This window comes from Erithacus rubecula, assembly GCF_903797595.1.
Source record: "Erithacus rubecula genome assembly, chromosome: 4".
NCBI classification, from domain to species: Eukaryota; Metazoa; Chordata; class Aves; order Passeriformes; family Muscicapidae; genus Erithacus; species Erithacus rubecula.
In genome coordinates, this window is record NC_136686.1 from 54,652,831 (window position 1) to 54,673,751 (window position 20,921).

The window sequence follows — 20,921 nt, forward strand, 5'->3', positions numbered from 1 at the left end:
GGCAGAAGACTGCATTCCAGAGCAGGTTACCACATACATGTTTTCTGATTTCTGTGTACTACACCTACAATTGAATATTACAGGGTATATGATAATGCATCTATTCTATGAGCACTGCAACACTGTTTCAAGAATTCAATTACAATCATTTACGTAATTACTCATCTCACTTTAAAAGCTGTATTGAGTATTGATGCAAGCCTAGAATGCAAAGTGTAGTATAATATACATATATAGGAATTATATAAATTATTTTAATTAGTATGTGTATATATATGTATACCCATATATCTATATAAATATGCAGATATAAATATAAATGCAAAGGTAAGAAATTTCAGCAGTCCCAGATTTTGTTATTCAGAAATGACAGAGATCCAAAACACAGGGTAGTCTAAAGGTATTACTGGCATTTTCAGCAATCAAGTCACAGAGGTATAAACTCAAGTGGAAAAGATCCAGCATTTAAGATCTTGATATATTGTGCAATATTTATGAGGCAAAGAATAAAAATTATTTAAATTTTATTTACACAAATTCTCTCATTATATAAGTGCAGCAGGCAGTCAGTGAAAACTGCTTAAGTAACTACTTAGAGCAAATCCACAAATCAAGATACAGTGAATAAGGGAATGGAAGTCCATCACAAAGTTTTGTGCCCACTTGCAGCAAAATACAAAAGCTGAAAATACTCCTATCTTGTAAACTTAAAGACTCAGAATGAGATTGGATTTCTATCCAACTTGTTTGTCACAGTTCTGTGTGATTGTGTGATTAGCTAAGCTTAAAATCACCAAATTACTCTTCTAGCTGAGAATGGAAGAGCCTAACAATGTTCTACACCAGGCTTTTAGTAGCATAGTCTTGCAAAAAAGACCAAAATTTCTATGCATTTTCCCACTGGGCACAGTAGTATTAATGGTTGATCTGTTCTTACAGCTGGTTATCTTGTTCCTAATTAATTTAAGCATATATTTTCACTGCATTTGATTTTAAAAGTCAAAAAATGGAAACAAACAACTCCCAAAGCATCTGAAGTATTTACTTACATATAGGCAGCAACTACCAATGCTTCAAAATTTAGGCAGTGATTTTTTTATTTCACTACTAGGTTTTGTTTAAAACTAACCATGCATTGTGAAACACTTCCACCTAGTATGTAATTTGACTGCCTGAATTTAAAATGACCCCTTAAGTAATAATAAATTGAGATGTGCACTGTATGCACATAGTACTTAAATGCAGTAGTGAGATAGTCAATGATTTATATTCACTGTAAGCTATCCAGAACTCTAACTGCTAATAATGAAAATTATGGTCTTGGTGTCTGGCTTGAAAATTTAAAAACTTGCGGGATAAAGAATATCTGGGGTAAATGATGAGGACAAGAAAAACAAAACTGCAGGCAAACACGTAACAAAATGACCATGTGGAGAAGCAGAAGGGAAGCCTGAAGGACTACTAGAAGTAAGGGCAAATGGGGACAGAGATTACTTGATATCAAAAAGAATTTACAAAACCAACACAAGAGAAGGAAAAAGAAAAGGTAAAGAAAGAAGAAAATTGCTAACAACTGTTTATTGGTCACTTGGATGTAATTGGAAGTAAAGAACAAGACAAAGATGATTTTGCCTGTTCAAACATGAGTAAAATACATTTTTTCAAATGCAGATAGACACTTCACTACTTGTGAAGATGTCAAAATATTTTAAACCAAGATCAACACGAAAATTGAATGTTAAAATACATTTTTATGCCTTTCTCTGCCCTAAGACAGGCTTCATACCTAAAATTTTGAGTACACTTTTAGAACTGGTTGAATTTTACTTACGTTTCTCACTCACTAATTTAATGCAATAGAACTTGACTTTAACATTATAGATTTCAGTAAAAGAAACATGTTAGAAAAGAATAAATTAACTTAATAAATTAGATATTGTATGGTAAATTTTAATAGGCAAGCTGCTTCTGCTAATTTTTCATAATTTAAAGAAAAGGTAGAAAAATAAGAGTTTGTTTTTTCACTGATAAACTTAGACAAGAACGTGAGAATGTCAAAACATTCCTTCAAGGCTACTTTTCAGCATGAAAGTCACCCTACTGACTTCAGTGGAACTATTCATGTGGAAAAATCCCACATGGTGGATATGTTTATAAAAAAACCATCTCTTATAACTGATTAGGTATTCCAATATACCAATCTTCAACATTTATCTTCACGTTTTTGTAAATGATGTTCTGAACATCATGGATGCCAGGACATCAAAGCTGAGCAACTGCTAAAGGGAAATAATTGCATTGCTAGCAAATGGCTCATAAACATGAGAACCAAAAAAGAGAAATTCTCATCCCAAACAAAACTAATAGATATTTCAAAATAAATTTACAAAAAGCTTGTACCAACAAATGGTACTCCTTTTGATTTAGCCATGGTAAGCACACCAGCTTTTAATGATGCTATCTCAGCAGATAAACTTAAGAAGAAAATTTATTTTTAGAAGCACAGGAATGTTTCAGACAAAAATTTTTAAATGTTCAGTCCAATAGTTTCAATTATTTGACTGAAGTTTTGGTAGAGCTTATTCTAAAAACCACTGGCAACTTAACAGTGCACTTGGACAAATTTTATATCAAACCCTTCAAATTAAAAAAAATCTGAAAATAAATGCTGTGTAAAAGGAAATAGTTTGTTGTAGCCTTGACAGAACGTTCTATTTTAATCCTGTGAAATTACAAATCAAGTACACTCTGTTTGGAGGAAGAAGACAAACATCCAGTAACATAAAATATATTTACTTACTGTTCCAGAATTAACATACTTTTTCTTTTTTCCTTTTTTCTTTGGATTTATTACCTAGAAACACAGATACAAACATTAAAGCAATATGATCCAATGTAAAGATAAGTGTAAGGTATTTCCAATGCAGAAAGTATTCTATAATCAGTGCATTCTAAGTACACTCAGCATCCTTTTTATTGATGCATCTTGATGCTGGGATATATGAATGTTGAAAACTAGTGAATTTATCCTCATGGAAATTGCCAGGTGAGCCAGTGCTGGTACTCATATTTGAAAATAAGGGATGGGGGCAACAGAGGTGAGAACGTTCATTATATCTGAGAGCTCAGTAAAGCACTCTTTGAATTTTCACAAGATTCTGCATTTTTCTGCATTTCTGATCACAGTGTTTCAGTGCACGCTGTCACTACTTTGTCACCTCACAATGCACCTCTCCACAAACCAGTTAATCTGTTTCATCTGCTCCTCACAGCACTTGAGAAACAAGAGAGTTTTCTACTCTCAATTTCTGTACTTGGTGCAGTGATGGGATCTTGCTGACAAGAAGATCAAATTTAATGAAATAGGTAATTTCATGAAAATGTTCAAGATCACCACCTGACTGGCATACAGGAGTTTGGGGGTGGGGGGGCCTCAGTGCACTCCCCAAACTCAAGAATCTTCCTGGAGCTGAACTACAAAGCATTAAACAGTTTTTTTGAATGTCTGGAACCCACACCTATAAAATATCTCACTGTAGCCACCAATAAATTTTTCCCCCTTCTGAATACCTGCAAAAGGTAAGTCTCAGTTAATTTTGTTACATGCACATGAAAATGTACACCTGATTTTCCATGGAATTGGAAGCAAAACATTATTTTGTTAATTAGTTCATTCAACAATCTCCTATACATTTAGGAAATTCAATGCCTTATGGCTTACTGCCAAGTTTTACTGTAAACTACTCAGAGATATTCTGCAAATTATAAGGAATGAAAGCATTCCAAATTGAAATCTTAGTCACTTATCTGGTATAAAATATTTAAAGAATTTTGCCTGAAAATGCCTGAAAATTGTCTTCCAAAGATTTTTACCCCAACCAAAATGAAATTACATTTAAAGATCCTATTCCTTGCACAACACAGAACAGCTGTGAAATGTAAGGCAGGAAGAGACAACTATGATTTGAGGTTTTTCCAAACAGGCAAAACAAGTGATTCACTCTTTTCCCCCAATATGCCACACTGATGTTATACAGTAAATATCCTGCAAAGTTTTTCCTTCTTTACACACATATAAGCCTGTTAACATTTTTAAAAATCCCAGGTAACTCCTGCCCCTCCATTGAACAGTGTCTGATAACAATAGATAAAGCTTCTGTAATGATGGTAATTAAACAAAGCAGTAATTCTTGTTGAATCAAAATCTTAGCCAGAAAGTGACTGCTGCTGACATTTGCCCAGAATAAGAAGATGAAGGTAACAGGCTGCCTGTCTGCCCTGTGGCAGTTCATTCACTGCTCTCCAGAATTCAATGGTCAGGCCTGAATTAGCAGCATATTGCTTGCCAGCAGTCATTAAATGCCAAAGAGAAGATTCATTTGAACTTTCTGCTTCAGGTAACTTGACAATTGGCTTCATAGGAATAGCAAGGAACTGCACTAGAGCTTGGAGTGAAATATCATGTGAAACAAGGCATCTACTTGGGAGCAAAGATGAATTAAATGACAGCTATTTTCTCTCCTATAATTAATAGTACTATAATTATTATAATATTTACACGGCATTTTTTTCAAATTTCAGATAACTTTAGAAATAAAACAACATTCTTTAGCCTCTGAAAGTTTTACATCCCTGCAAGAACCTAAAAAGCTATATGGATTATAATTAACCTATTTAAAAAAACCTCAATTGCAAAGAGTTGGTATTCTTTAAACATGGGCACTCACTCAAACCCGCCTTGGGTTAGTTTGTAAAAGTTTGTAAAAGCAAAACGTTTAAAAAACGAATTTTCCCAGTAAAATCTTTTGTTCTGATACTGTACAGACTAATCAAGTAGAAGCAGTACCCAAGTATGAAGGATTGCAGTGTGGGGAGGCAAACATGAGCTGCTCAGGAAATGCATGCTGCTGCTGGGAGTATGATACTGACACTGTATTTAAGAAACTGAAAAATTACTTAAAATGTTATGACAGAATATTCCTGGTAGGGTAGGATTCACATCAGTGATACAACAGGAAAGGACATTTCCACTGCACACACTAATCTGTGTTATGACACCATTCACAGGAAACTACTGTAACTCTGGAGTTGATCTTGGATCTAAGTAAGAAAAAAACCCCATGGCTTTCAAGTTACTTTGACCTGCTTTGCACAGCAGCACCTTTGCTCATCTTCAAAATGAAAGTACAGCACCTTCCTTCCCTGCCTTTCTAGTGCTTACCTAAACCATTATATTTGTTACCACCTATATTAGGACTAAAGTTTAATGACAGTAGTATGAGACAAATTAAAGGATACCTTAAGGAATAATAAAGATCTGCACACCATACAGAAGCAAAAAAAAAAAAAAAAAAGGGTTATAGCCATACAGGCTTGTCTGCTCATTAGTGGCAATAATCACTTTTCCATTGTTTTCAGTGTTTTCCATTGTTGTTTTCTCATTTGCTGAGAGTGAGTAAATACTCATAATACTTACCTCATAAACATTGAACTGGGATTGCCCTCTCGACAACTCTCTGTAACTTGTTGTAAATTCTCCAATGAAATCATGGCTGTTTGAAAAATAAGATTTTAAATCAAATGCACAGCAGTTAGGAATTTAAACATACATTTTATTTATTAATGCAAAAGAGACACACAGCCACTATGAACTGACACCCAAGAAACAAGTAATGGCAACAGATACACTTTGCTTTAATATCTTTATTAGTCCCTCTGTTTTGTGTTCATCCCATTAGTAATGCAAATTTAGAGTTGCAAGGTATTGACTTAAATCTTTTTGATGGCTTTTGCTTAACTCAGCTGCACAGTGAGGACTGTGCTGTCAATCAGTGATTTACTCCAATGTAAGTTTACAGAATCTGAAAAACCAAAGCAGGCTACCACAGACTGTCACCATCTCCTCAGTGGATGACCACTGGCACCACAGACTGAACTGTGTCTGAGGCTATGTGAGAGAAAGGGAGTTACTGAAAGCATGAAAGGAGTAACTTAAATAAGAAAAGAGCAGCCCTCCCAATCTAACATGTAACATGACATTGAACTTTAAAGGGGAGGACCCAAAGCTTATTTCAGCTCCTCTGTCTTCCCCACCTTGGAAGAGAACAGCAATCCACTGAGGCTGCTCAGCTTATGGTATTATTGGAAAGCAGATCCTAACCTGACAGTAACTCAGCAGTTTTTAAGCTTCTCCTTTCTAAAGTCTATTCCTGCTCCAGGAATACATTTGGCACTCCTGTGCTGTCATTCATGTTTTAAAAACTGCTTTGTCAGTGCATAACAGGGCTGGCACAGTGCCCAGGAGCCACTGTGAGCACAGTGACCAGAGGGAGCTGCAGTGGGGGAAGCACTGCTGAGGAAGGGGTCAGGGAAAAGAGGGGGACAGCAACCACAGGGCTGCCAGACTGCAGGTTTGTATCTCAGACAGCTGCCTGGAGTGGAAGGACTGCAGGGGTCAGTGCCCCAACCAACAGCTACACAACTCCCAGCACCCACAAAGTCTGCTCCCACTCTGCTCTGCACAACTGAACTCTGCTGCTCCAGATTTTCCCAGCTGTGCCCTAACAGGGCATCTATTTCCTCTACACTGCCTCCACATCTGGTGAGCTATAAAGCTGTTTTACCTTCCCTCCAATGGTAAACTACAGTAGAAGTTCAAAGTTTTATGATTTTGTGACCTGCAAAACTTCTTTTTAAGCTATAAATATTAAAAGCAAATTAAAACAAATCTGAATGTTGCAAGATGAAAAATAGAAACAATCCATAGCAACATAAAATTTCTTTCTTGCTTTATTTATAATGAAATTAAACAAAAAAATCTCTCAAATATAAAGTTCATTTTCTGAAATCAGCATGAATTCACAAAATATGCAAATTAAACATCCTAAAGGTTCAGTCATTTTTGTATGCTAATACAAAGAAAGCAAAGCATACTGCAAGAAAGCTTAAAAAACACTACATGTTAAAGATCCTCCTCATTTCCCAGATTCAGAAGGGACGACCTTGCATGAAACACTCTCCTTTCAGCTGGAAGATTATCAAATTGCTTCCAAAACAAAGACTTTTCTTAAGAGATGCACTTTGGAGATACATCTCTGCTTAAATGCTCTCCAGACTGCAAGAACTATTTAAGCAGGGAACAGAGGAAGCCATCCACAAGGTGTATTTAACCTTAGGTAACCATGGCACTGGAGAAAAATATACATTGCTCAAAATGGAACCTTTCCCTTTCATAACAGTTCTAATCTTTTATTTTCAAATCAGGTTGTACATTTTGAAGGCAGAATTCCAAACAATAGCTCAATGACTACCTACAAACACACTGCAGAACAGGAAACATGAGCCATTCCAGGCAGGACTGTCTCTGGGGAACACAAGAATCTGTATGGCTTAAAAGGAATTGCTCCTCTAATTCTAAGAGACACTGCAAACCCTCCCTTCCCTATGGCTATGTACAAACACTGACAATACCTGAGCTAGAAAGATATGACTCCTCTGATGAATCATGTTAAAAAGGTATGGGCATACATAACTAGTCTCAGAGCCCTCTGCACTTACAAGAGCATCAACTTGGATCTTTACACTCAGCATTCAGGGGAATGCACATGCCACCACTAGGCTGGCTCTGAAGGATGAGCACCTGTTAGGCAAAATATGCCTTTGCCAGATGTATAAGGTATTAAGAAAATATTTCAGTATTAATCATCACACTTCAGTAAATGGATCTCCTTATTAGTCTCTAGACTGAGAATTCAAACTACTTATTCTCTTTTCCTGCCTAACACCATATTTTCCTAGACCTACAGACTTTCATCCATGAGTGGCAGATCAGAACACTGAACCAGAGAGTCTTAATACACAAAATTATCACTTAAAACCCATCTCCATAAGTTTTCCACTTTTAGCTCTATTTTGAAGTGCTGAAGACCACTTTCAAAATTGTATTAACTTTGTATTTTTATTACCTAATGAAAAAAACAATAGAGGAAAGGACAATCCTAATCAGAAACATGTCATTGAGTAAGGAGAAAATGCAAGAATTTAAAAATCAACTAGCTGGAGAAGGAAGATGAGAACAAAAAATACGGTGGAAGAGCTTAGAATCTGAAATTTGAAATCTCTCCTGCAGTATTGATATTCTCAGAGGAATGCTTCTGTGGCCCCAGGTTAGCATGACAATATTTACAGCTTTATAACTCAATGCCTCCTCCCCCTTCTTCTATGTAGCAGATCATAAACACCAAGACTGTGAAATTACTTTTGCAACATGTATGCAAAGTGCTATTTTTTCTGAAATTAAATGAAAAAGCTTTCAGAGAGAACTAAAAACAACATAGTATTGCTGATGTGATGGATGGTGTGAAGTTGTGCACTACATTTTTTGTTTCCCGTTCTGTTAGACCTGACTGCAAGTGCTTCACATATCAGGACACTCAGTAAAAAAACTTAAAAATGTGACTATGCCAAACAACTCGGCTTGTACCAAGTTAAAAAACCAACTTTTGTGACTTCTTATAGCATCAATTATTTTGGGGTTTGTCACAACTTTTAGAAGCAATAAAATGTATCAGAACCAGTTGTTCACATTTTGACAATTTTTGTGCAAAAACAGGTTTGACACAAAGAGATATTTAATAATTAACAGTGTCAATGCTACCACAGGCACATATTACTTTTTGTCAAGAAGACATTTTATGTGATGCTTGTAAATAAATAAGAGCTATTTAATGATAATATGATCATGTTATTATATTACAATTACTCTAAAAATGTAATTCAGGAACATGAAGCAAGAAGCTCAACCCAAAGCACCATGGTGCTATTTTTCAAAGCACAGGTAAAGCAGAATGGGGAAAAGGGAAAAAAACTTCTTAGTCAAGACTCAGGAAGACAAAATCAAGTCAAGTCATGATTCAGAAATCAAGTACATGCAGCGTAATTTTGTCCTCCTGATTGCAGAACAGGCTGTAATATTCAGAATAACTTGCTTTGCTATCTAGAGAGCAGGCAATCTTTCAAAGACTGCCCAGTCTGCACATCTCTGGAGCAAACAGATTCAGCATGGTGAGGTGTCCAGCTGGAGTAACAACAGCTTATAAAAACTGTGCATCATAAATGGAAATTAATATAAACTGAGGAACAGCAGAGTTGTATAAAAACTTGCTAGAGTAACTCTTGAATGGCATTAATTTCAGATATACTTGGTAATGTCAAAGTTAAATTAGGCACTTAGGTTTTACTAAGATTGCTATGTAAGTTTATAAGCACCACCAACGGGCAATTTATTCCAGGTAGGATGGATTCAATCAGACTATCCTCCCCTGTAAGCCACTGAAGTAGCTCAAATGATTAGTCCAATCTACTTGTCTGATTTCTGCATTGTCTAAAGTCATATGAGATGAGTGCTGTCTCATCTTTCAGAGGAATTTTACATGTAAGATGTTAGTGCTTGGTGTGCTTCTAAATCCAAAATAGACAGAAAACAAAAAGTAAAAAAAAAAAAAATCTTAGCATTAGAATAAAAAGGGAAACATGTAAATGGTATCCTTCACTTTTGTTTTTTAGATATAAATTATATAGGTATTCAGATTTTGATGTGAACAAACACAGATAATTTTGAAATATTTGAGACTGGAGAGGCTTATGATTGCCTAAAAGTCACAGTATGTTCAAGATTTCACTCAGATTGCAATTACTAAGTGTTATTTGTCAGATTTCTTCCTTTTCTTTTTAATCTTACAGATTTTGGATACAGTAAATTGGCAATACAATGTAACTTTTCATTGCCAGCTTATTGTAAAAAAACGTAGTTCGTACACAGACAAAAATTTTAAGAATTTGTCAAGTCTCATTGAGGAAAGGATGTTAATATAAATTCTAACAGGGATGAAATATTTTTGTGCTAGTATGGCTTTCTAAATTTAAATACACTCATTTTAATTGCTCGAATATGTTATTTTGTCTCTCTGGGGGATATCTGATCAAGAAGGATGAATTTATACTAGCAGGTATTCACAGAGGGAAAATGTGAGATAAGAATGCTTATAAATCAACAGGCTTCATGATAGAAAACCAAAAAGACAAAATTAAAATCTGAGAAAGCTGAAAAGGTTTTTGGATCTTGTCAGCAAGGAAATGAACAGTAGCACAGGATAAATTTGCCTATTATGATTACAAGATATGTTGCCACAGAAGCACAATATCATTATCTATAATACTAGAAGCAAATTGCACTGGTAGTATTGAAGACATTACTGTAGAATAAATAATATGCTTTTAAAAATATGCAAGTGCATATCCATGTATTTTAAAATACATTTAAAATTAGGATTAATAGGAAATAATTAGGACAGACCAACCTAAAGATAAATGGAAATAAGCATATTACTGTATTAGATTTCAGTTCCAGTACCAAGATTTATGAATAGTTTCTAATTAAAGTATTAAGATATAAGCTCAAACATTTTAAAAAGAACAAGAAGTATCAATCTGCTGTGTTAAAAAATAATTCTACCTTGTTTGTCAAAATAATGGCAATTTGAAAGGCTCATTTCTTCAGAGAAAAATGTCCAGCCAGAACACTGGGGTTCATAGCTCCTAAAAATAACAGATATCCCTCCTGAATTTAGCAACAGAAATTCCATGCACATTCTACTGTCTTCTTTCAAGAGGAGTTATACAAAATTCAGGTCTTCCAACTTCAGAGTTTGCAATAATGTTTTGATGGAGACAGACATGGAAATGAACATTCAGACCCAGTCTGAAATTAAGGGATTAATAGGTGGTTTGTACATCCCAATATTTAGGCCACCATGAGTAGCCATTGCAGGCATGTGCATTTTATTATGCTCCATGGATGAATATACACACAGCAAGTTTGAAATAGGATAATGCATCAGTATTTAACACCACTGCAAAACACAGAGCTCTATCACAGCAGAATTCTTCCAGTACCTCTAAATATTGACAAATAACTAACTTTCTCTAATATTATGCTGGACACTAAATATTAGTATGTTTCAAAATGTGTATCAACATGCAGGGATAACCCTTAAGTTTAAGATAAGTAAACGTCTTACCTTCCATCTCTATCCCAGTCATATACTTCTACTTTAATTGTCCTAAAATAAAAAATCAAAACAACAACACAATCCTATTAAAATGTTAAATATGCATCTGGAGTGCTTTATGATTAATAGCATAGGGGTGCATCAATTGTGCCAAATCTAAAAAGCAGATTTTTTCAGTCATTTCTCATAGAGTAGCAAACAGCCTGTCAGGTAACACAACAGATCTTCATAAATCAATAGCTAAATACAGCACAAACTAAGGAAACAAACTCTTTGGAAGTTTAACCAATATATTTTTACTTGCTGATGTTCTGTATTTTCTGAAGTTTTTACAACAAATTATTCTTTAAACCCCAAAGTATTATCAGAGTTTTTAAGAACTGTTTCCTTATGAGTGAAGTGAACCCTTGAGGGCAGCTCTAACCTTGCTTCAGGGATGACTGGGAAACAGATAAAAAGGGAAAAACAGACATTCCCTGAGAAAAGAACAATCATATTTCACATACTTCAAAAGTGGATTTCATAAAATGCAACTACTACAGAGCATATTACCATCAACATCCTTGATTAAACAGGAAAGATATATGAGGATAGCAACAGTATACAGCTTTATTCATCTTCTTTTACTACAGAAAGTATAAATATGTGAGCAAATAACAGTGAATCCTGTGTGGCCTAAAATGAACTGAACATAGGATAGAAAATTAACACTTCCAGACCTCCAGTATTTTAACTTACTTTTATTCTCAAGAACAGTTTCATATGAAGTGAAGTCATCAGAGCTGTCTTTATATTAAAAAGGGAGCAGGAATGTAAGCAATTACTTTATAATTTGCTTCAATGGAAGCTGCTCCTCATTCTTCCAATTACATAGAGTCAAATATGTATTGTTTAATTTTCTGTACTAAGAAGGAACTCTTCTGGGATAAAGCTGAGCAACAGCTGATATTATATACAATATAATATCAAGGAATTCACACCTGTTTTTCACATTTTTTATGATATTCCAAAATAACTTGCTTTGTCTAGATGGACCTCTTCAACTCAAATTTAAAGGTTCCTAACCACACCATTTTTTATATTTTATAGCTCTTGCCTAATTCAGGTTGGATTTAAGTTACCTTACAATGAAAACTGATTAAAGTGAAAGTTGTTCTGCAGAACAAAGTGAAAAACAACTCCAAACCTCTTTTATCCCATCAAGTATTTCAACCTTCAAAGGAAACTACTTTCTCTTTCAGAGGAATTCAGCAAAAGAAGGCAATATCACAACATTTTTTTCCCTAGACAACCATTATTTTATTAACGTTTCAAAACCTGTTATGACAGGCAGAACATGCCACTAAGTTAAGATTTATGTAAGGTTTAGTGGGATTTAAGTTTTGAATTGTCTTAGAAATCTGTGTTCAAATAGCAAAATCATTTCAGTGAAAAAACTTGGATTATTAAAATAAATTACTAAGAATATCAAGATAAATTCCTGAGAAGGATCTTCAGACAGGTAACACAGTAAGTGCAGTTCATCCTTGAATAAAGCTCCTCTCTAGTGAAATTTATTTCATATTAAAGGATTAATTACAGATCTTGACTTTTATCTATTTTGCATGATTTGCAAGATATTAAAAGACCTTTCCAATCTTCACATACTGAAACTTAACCTTTACCTTAAAGGACACAGTTTAGAGGATGGGTCTCCTATTTTAATATTAAAGAAACTCTTTGTTTAAAAATAATCAAGGTTAGAGATGAATATCTCTGTTTTAAAACTTTTATGCAGAAAATAACTAAGTGCTTTTTGAGAGCTCATTCTAAGAGAAAGAAACAACAAAGACATTAGACACTAAGTACTACTGCTGTACTGAAATGCCATTACTGTGATGTCTGAAAACTTTATAATCACATAATTTGAGAAAAATTAAGCAAATCCCGGTCATTCCATAATGAAAACGTGGACAGAGTTTACTCAGAAGCATGCACTAGCTGAAGATTTGGTCTTCCTAACACACAATAAACATTTACTGTGACATATTTTTACTAATGACTGATTTTTACTCATTATTCCCACCTTTCACATCTATCACAGAGCAACACAATTTTATCTTCTATCACTATCTGAAAGATTCTTTGGGGTTTGTCTCTTCATTTACCATGTGGATGTTAGAAAGTTAATCCTTACCCTTAGAAAGAAGGGTTTTCTAATTTAAAAACCCCAAACCTCTGAAGTTTTTTCTGGACTATCAGCATGTCCATTTGAATTAACCTGACAGCTAATGACTAATCCTTAATTTGAAAGATGATTGTTGTATGCAGGACTATGAAATTTCATGGAGCCTTTATTTACTGAGCACATTATGTTGAAAGCAGGTCAACAGTAGATAAACAATAATAATTTGAGAAGTGCTATTACACTTTTAAGTTCCCTTAATTTGCTGGAGTTATTTCAGTATGCCTGCACCACAACATCTTTTCCAATTAAGATGAAAACTTTTTCTTTAATATGATAAACAGTACAGTGTCCAGAGACTAGCATAATGAATAATATTTTGCTTATGCATTATGCACATTAACCCAAATACAAGTCAAAAATTCTATTTGAATATGCTCATTAAAAAATTGCTTCATTTTTATTGCATCTAAATGAAAGACTAATCAACATGGCCACTTTTAAGGAGTCTAAAAATAGCCATTTCCACTGACCTAATTTGTTTGTTATTAGTGGTAAAATGTTGATTAAAAACATGGTATTATTACCACCTGAAGATAGATCCTTTTGCATGGCACCACTGAAAACTTCAAATCTGAAGATGACTACCTTCCGTATTTCTCATCTACAGATATGTATTTTAAAGGCTTTCATTTATCAGCATCCTCTGACACTGCACTGTCACCCAAGGAAAATCATCACTGTTTTTCATTGAAACATTAAAAGATACTTGTGTACACTTCTCACAGAAACCATGCTTTAAATCAGTTGTTTCTTTCTGTTTGTAATTCACACCACAGAGAGCAAAGAAATTTTTCCAGAAAACACCACTAGCATTTCCTACAGATTTAGCATATTTGCTTTATTTTTCTAAATTCTTTAATTTGATGAACAGTTTTTTAACACCTATTATCCTTTCAAAATATTGATTAAATAACACCAGGGGCTGGACTGCATAAAAAAAGTTACATACAAAAGAACACACAGAATTTTGGGAGAAAAAAACTGTATATGCTAGAAAAGCTTAAGCTACAGCTTACCGGTCATAGTCTCCATTACACAGTGCTCTGACAGAAATCTTGAATGCCTGCCACACTGGATTTAAAGTATTTTTTACAACCTCTGTTTTGTGGCAGATTGTAAAACTGCAATTAAAAAGAAAAAAAAAAAATTTTGTATTTATTTACTTTTTCCTTTGTGTAATCAAAGATGAAATTAAAAGAGCTGCAATCATTCATACATACAAGGTCCGTACAAAATATAAGGTAAGAAGAAAAGAAATATGGTGAAATCAGAAAGAAGACTGAAGAGACCCACTAGAGAGAGATTACAGACTAGAGTGCTAAACACCTCTAAATATAAAATGTTTTTACCCAAAGCTTCAACAGGAGCTATAACCATTCAGTGAGGCTTTCAGGGAAGAACAGCTTCCAACCCACTTGTTTAAACAGACCTTGTACAATGCAGGAATTAGTCACAGATTCAGGAAAAAAAGTGAGGATCTGACTCTTGCTTAGAGATTAAGAATCTGAGCCAAGGGAATGATGGCTTTCAGGTTCTTATTCCCCATTTTACGTCCATGATTTTTCAACCAGGACTTGGGTAAAACATATAAACCTCTCTGAGATTCCATGATCACCTTCTCTCATGAACTATATTAGCACATTCTGTTTCCTCTAAACTATGCAAAATTAAAATATCTCTTTTGAACCTCCACCTTGGGGACTGATTTGTTGAAAAGAAAACAAGAGACAAAGCCACTGGTGAAATCATTACTGAAATTCCTCATCCAGTTGCAACTGAAGTTATTCTTTGAGGAAATGTCCTCCTTGCACCCCAGATGCCCATACTTTTTATCCTGGTTATGATTCAGAAGACTTATGCCTGAAGCCAAAAAAAGGAAGCATCCTTCTGCCACAGGTGCAGAAGTACTGCCCCAACATTCTGTTGGATTCAGGAGACCCCATAAAGCACCACTGGCTCAACATTTGCCCCTCAGAAGAAAGTGGGGAAGAACAGCACTCAATGCCAAGGGAGGCTTCATGAACTCCCAGTAATACCCAGAGAAACTTCACAAGGCATCCTAATGCCACCCACAGAGGAGCCATAACTCCTCCAGGCTTACAGTTTTACATAGGCAGTGTTTACTCAGGAAACTGTCCCTGCAATCTGCCTCCAAGAGAAAAAGAGCAGGTAACAGACACACACACCCAGACACAGATTTATGTTAACAACTGTTCCACTTAAGCTATAGAAAACAGTAATATCACACGTGTTTAGCCTTTGTTTTAATACATGTTAGACATGAGGACTTCTAGCTTCCAAGAAATCCTAACCTGCCAATAGAGCCCCACAAAGGCAATGTGGGGCTTTGACCTTGACCAATGCATGTCAAGGCTTAGCAGTGGAACAGAAGAGATTAGTCTACTTTAACAAATCAAAGGATGACTGCAGCAAACAGCCATTTGTAAAAAATATAAATTCTATTTCAGGGATTTCTAAATTCAATTTCCTAGAACTCTGTCAAAGAGATAAAAGATATTTCCTAATTTAAATTTGCAGACTAAAATGTTTATATCTAACACAATTTCTAAGCATTAGCATATTTTGCAGCCACAATTTTCTTTGAGATTTCTATATAATTCAAATGCATAATATATCTTAACAAAAGCAACACTATTCAGCTATTTTATTACAATTAATTGTCATAGTGCTCTTTATTTATGATACATTTATTTCTTAAAACCCTAAATTGCAGTTTTTGATGAATTTGTTGCAATGGTTTTACGCCTATACTGCATAACATAACAAACTGAAATCCAACAAATATTATAAAAGAAATGCAGCTTAATCTGAAAAATTAAAAAAATAAAAGTATATTATCTATAAATATTAAACTGCATAATGATTGACAGCAAAAATACTCAACAGGCACCTACCTGCCATCTTCATTGCTTCGATGAAATACAAGGAAAGGATCAGATTTCCCAAAGAAGTCCTTCTTGTCTAGCTTGTTTGCACAAAATTGCATTAAAACTGAATCCTGAAATAGGTAATAAAGAAAAATTACAGAGAGCACACAGTCTACTACACTTAAAGAAAAAAAATTGACTAAACTATGCAAATAGAAAACAAAATAATTAAAAAAAAAAAAATCTTCTAAATGCCCTCTACATTAGTGCCATGTCTTCATAGTGCAGTTTGAATGGCTGGAACTAAGAATTCCTTTGTAGGGACACCATAAAAAGAACAATTTTCTATGCTAAAAATGCTAAAATGGCTCAGGATTTTTCAAGGATTTCCTGACATCCAAAACTGTATTCTGAAAGAAGTAAATGCACACACAAGGGAAGTAAATCAGAAATAATTTTAAAAACTCCACTCAGCCTCATTCCTTCAGTGACTTAGACCTGTTGCTGTCTGCTCCTACTGCCTGTCAAGCAAGTGGCTGCTGGCTCTTAAGAGTCTGGAACATGCAAGAAAATGAGCCTGAGAGGCACCAAGTACATCCAACCCGACAACAAATAAGGAGAGAAGTTTTTCTGCTGTGATTAGGCAAGCTGAAAGTCACACAGGTTATCTCTTTGGGCAAAGTCAGGAATGAAAAAAGGATTATTAATGCCAAGATAAACCTGCAGACTCAGCAGTTAACTGGGGCAAGGACTGCTGGAAGACTGCTCCATGAACAGGTCTGGAGGCGCAATAGCAATGAGAGGATGATGACAGAAAATGTGGGTCACCACTGAGTGGGGCAGGGGACCAGGTGACAAAGGACACTGCAAGGCCCATGATTCTCATAGCTTTCTATGTCTTGGTCTTACTGCTAAGATTTGCCTTCAAGACTCTTAGAAACCTGAGATCCAGACCTGAGAAAGTCTGGAACAAGGATAACTTGTGCTTGGTAGAGGACCAGGAAAGGGAACATATAAAACAGACCAGAAATACAGAACAAGGGACTTGGCAGGATGCACCTGAGAGTGCTGTTATCTCTATAAATTTATGATGTTCAAGGGAAATTCTCCTGATTTTGAGAAAAGGGAAAGAGGATCCAAGCCAGTTTTATCTTAACCCCTGAGATGATATTAGAGCAAATAATCTTAGAAAACACATGCAAACACATGAAAAATATGAAGATGGCTAAGACACATCAGCAAGAGATTTACAAAGGGGAAATTAATGTCTGTTTAACTGGAACAGCCTAGTGGACATTGTTTATTCTTTGCCTTAGCATGGCCTTACACATTGTCTCCCATAAATCCTTGTTGACAAACTAATGAATAGACTAGGTAACTGGACAGTGAGAGACACTGAAAAATGGCTTAACTGCTGGGCTTCAAAGAGTCATATGGAGTGGCACAAAGTCCACCTGGGACCAGTCACTAGCAGTGTGTGCCAGGCATCAAAAATAGGTCAAGAATACTGAACATCTTCATCAACAACCTGGATGATGGACAGAGTACATCTTCTGCAAATTTGCAAACAATACAAAACCAGAACTAGAAGTTTATACAATAGATGTTTGGGCTGTCATTCAGAGACATCTGGACAGGCTGGAAAAATGAACCAATAGGAACCTCATGAGGTTCAGCAGAGGGAAATGCCAGGTACTGCATTTTCAGGGGAATAACCCCATGCACCAGTACAGGCTGCAGGCCAAACAGCTGGAAAGCAGCTTGGCAGAAGGGGACTGAAGGGGCTTGCTGGACACCAAGTTGTTCAATGTGCCCTTGGCAGCAAAGGCCAACAGCCTGCTGGGCTACATTAGGAAGAAAAGGAAGTGACTCAGCTCTGGTGAGGCCACTCCTGAAGTACTGTTCAGTCCTGGAGCACTGTTCTAGGTTCCTCAGTACAAGGAAGTCACAAACATGCTGAAGCAATTCCACCAAAAGTATCACTAAAATGATTAAGGGATTGGATCATCCCTCACTGAGGAGAGGCAGAGAGAGATTAAATTATTTAGCCTGGAAAACAAAAGGTGTATCAATTTGTGTAAGTGCATGATACTAGGGAATAAACAGCCTATGGTTAGCAGCATGCAGTGGAAGAAAAGCTGGCAATATACACATACTTAAAATGTGAAAAATTCCACTTAAATATAAGGAAAAATCTTTTTACTCTGAGTGTGCTGAAAAGCTGTAACAGAGAAATTGTGGAGATTGCTTAGACTCAAAACTCAACTGCACAGAGCCCTGAGTAACCTGCCCTAAGAAGAGCAGGAGTATTGGACTAGACAGTCTTCCAAGGTCTTCCCCAACCTCAGGAATTCAGTGATTGCAAATCTCATTGACATACTGAATATGAGCTGTAAGAATCTGGATAAAGCAGAAAAATTCAGAAGATCAAGTGTGTGACAACAGCTGAGACTTTGCAAGAGACTGTCAGAGAGTGAGGACATGAAGAAACATTAGAGAGAATGCAAGAGATATTGAGCATTGGCTTCTGCTTCTTTCTGCTTCTTTTCTCTAAAACCGAGAGCAACTTAAAGGAAAACAGTATTCCAACTTCTTACATAAATCACAAAAACGCAAATTTATAAGTTATACCATTAACAATCCAGTGCAGTGTAAATCATAAAATAATTTCCATGTTATTTTTGAAAAGCAATGAGCACACTTACTCTGCAACACCCTAGTTCTTCTGCTGTTACTATGACTGTTCCACACTTCTTCCCAGGAATTCCTCTGCAAGAAAACATAACCACATCACCTTAGCTCTTTAATATCATGTAGGAAAGTTACAACTGATACAGAGCACAAGGTAAGTTTTCAAGTCATTAAGCTGATGGCATGCAATTCAGTTTCCCTTTTCTGCCACTTGTCCCGTCTAAAAAAATTGGTTTATCCTAAGTGAATTGGTAAATGAGTTGCATATTTGTTCTAACTAGCAAGAAACAAACCAGTTTTGATTTTGAAGGAAAAGAGAATTAAAAGTTTAAATAGGTTGAAATAGTACCAGAATTCTACTGTCCACCTTCCCATTGATATTTCCTTTAGATACTCTACAAATGACTTGTGAAAATTTTACTTAAACAAAATACCTAAAATGTAGTTAAAAGCAAACACCAGCATTTTTTTACAACATTTATTTTGAAATGTATACGAAGTCACATAATAATCTCACCATCATATCTGATACAGGAGTTGCAAAATAAATTACTGCTCTCCCAGACATCAACTAAAAACATATGCTGCAACACCAGAAAGCCCAAAAAAGTTCCTCAGCATAAAAATCAGCAGAGAAACAGAAAATCCACACAATATTAGTATTCAGTGCCAGCAGCCTTTTGGGGGGGACACACTGAACACAGAAGACCATGGGCATTATAAAAGGACAATATTAAATGATGGTTGATAAAGAGGTGAAATACTTGAAGATTAGCACAGAATTTCTCTACAGAACAAATAGTTCTCATTATTCAGGAACTAAAAACTCCATCAAATGACTTGTGCAGTTTTTTGATGCTATTAAGTACAAACTTTGCATGCTTAAGTCTACATGCATGAAAATAGTACTGGACCATTTGCAAACACTAAAGAGTTTGCTCCATTACTACAGACTCCCTTGAAAATCATTCATCAAGGAAAAAATCCTTAAATGCAAAGTAAGCATCCTGACAAAAAACTTCAGTGGTCACAGATCAGGCAAATGAAACAAACTTTAACCAGCAATAATGCCCTGTAAGAAAACAATAAAATAATTTCAAGCTGGTCAAAGTACGAAAAAAATAATTACTTAGAGATTCATCATTACAGACCAGTCTTTCCAATTGCCAAAGAAATACTGACTAATACTATATTGAAGACAAGCATGTAAGAGCTCCTGTTTAAATCCAGAATGCAGTGCCATTGTCCATCTTCTTTAGCTCTAAGGGATATCTGGTAGTGAGCTACCCTGGAACTGGTTCTATCGCACTGAAATTACAACAGAAAATTTATGTTCTCATTTCTCACAGTTTCTCTGGAAAGAGTTACAGATCAGGGCTTGTGGAGTAATGATGAGTATTAGACACATATATAGAGAGAGAAAGAAAGATTTTATCTGCAATCTGTATTGCATGACTGCAGTCATCTCCATCATTCAGGGCTAATTATCTGAAACTCAGATATAGAAAATGTGCCAGTCTAAAGTGTGAACAGAGTGCAAACTCAATAAAGGAAAATAAAATGTGAAAATCTATGTTTAATGGATCCTACTGGCTTAAGAGTCCAGAACCTGTAGGTTTCTCTAAAATGATCACCTCTTTTTGGACAGTATTTGAAGAAGCAGGTAATTTCATTGTTAGAGGAACAGAATAGGCAACCATTATCAAATGAAAGATTTTCAACAATACCTGCATGTCTAGATAAGATGCAGTCTTAAGAAGTAATTATTGTCTCTTTAGAAAAAATGGTTCCACAATTGAGACACTACATCTGCAGCACCAAGACAAGTTTAAAAGGACACTCTGAAGAGTACTTGGGCTTTAACAAGGACTGAAGGGAGGACCTTTACACAGTCTGTGCAAAAGATGACAATTTATGTGGAAATTCAAACCAAAGAGGTGAAACAGAGCCTCTGATTTTGCAAGCTGGAATTGCAACGAGGCAGCACATTTTTCAGGCCATTCAAAAATTTACATTCTTATCCCTGAATTTGTGGAGCCTAGCCCT

At 35.5% G+C, this 20,921-nt stretch overlaps 1 protein-coding gene across 2 annotated transcripts in view; it reads right to left on the bottom strand.

The window, feature by feature from the left end:
• CPNE8 (copine 8) overlaps window positions 1-20,921 on the bottom strand; it is a 71,774-nt gene that overhangs the window by 20,974 nt on the left and 29,879 nt on the right. For both annotated transcript variants that reach the window (XM_079303524.1, XM_079303525.1), the window contains 6 exons: window positions 18,890-18,953; window positions 16,212-16,315; window positions 14,313-14,417; window positions 11,079-11,120; window positions 5,477-5,552; window positions 2,801-2,854 (listed from right to left, as the gene is read on the bottom strand). In XM_079303524.1, the coding sequence (XP_079159650.1) occupies window positions 2,801-2,854; window positions 5,477-5,552; window positions 11,079-11,120; window positions 14,313-14,417; window positions 16,212-16,315; window positions 18,890-18,953 (445 nt within the window). The remainder of the gene's footprint in view (window positions 1-2,800; window positions 2,855-5,476; window positions 5,553-11,078; window positions 11,121-14,312; window positions 14,418-16,211; window positions 16,316-18,889; window positions 18,954-20,921) is intronic.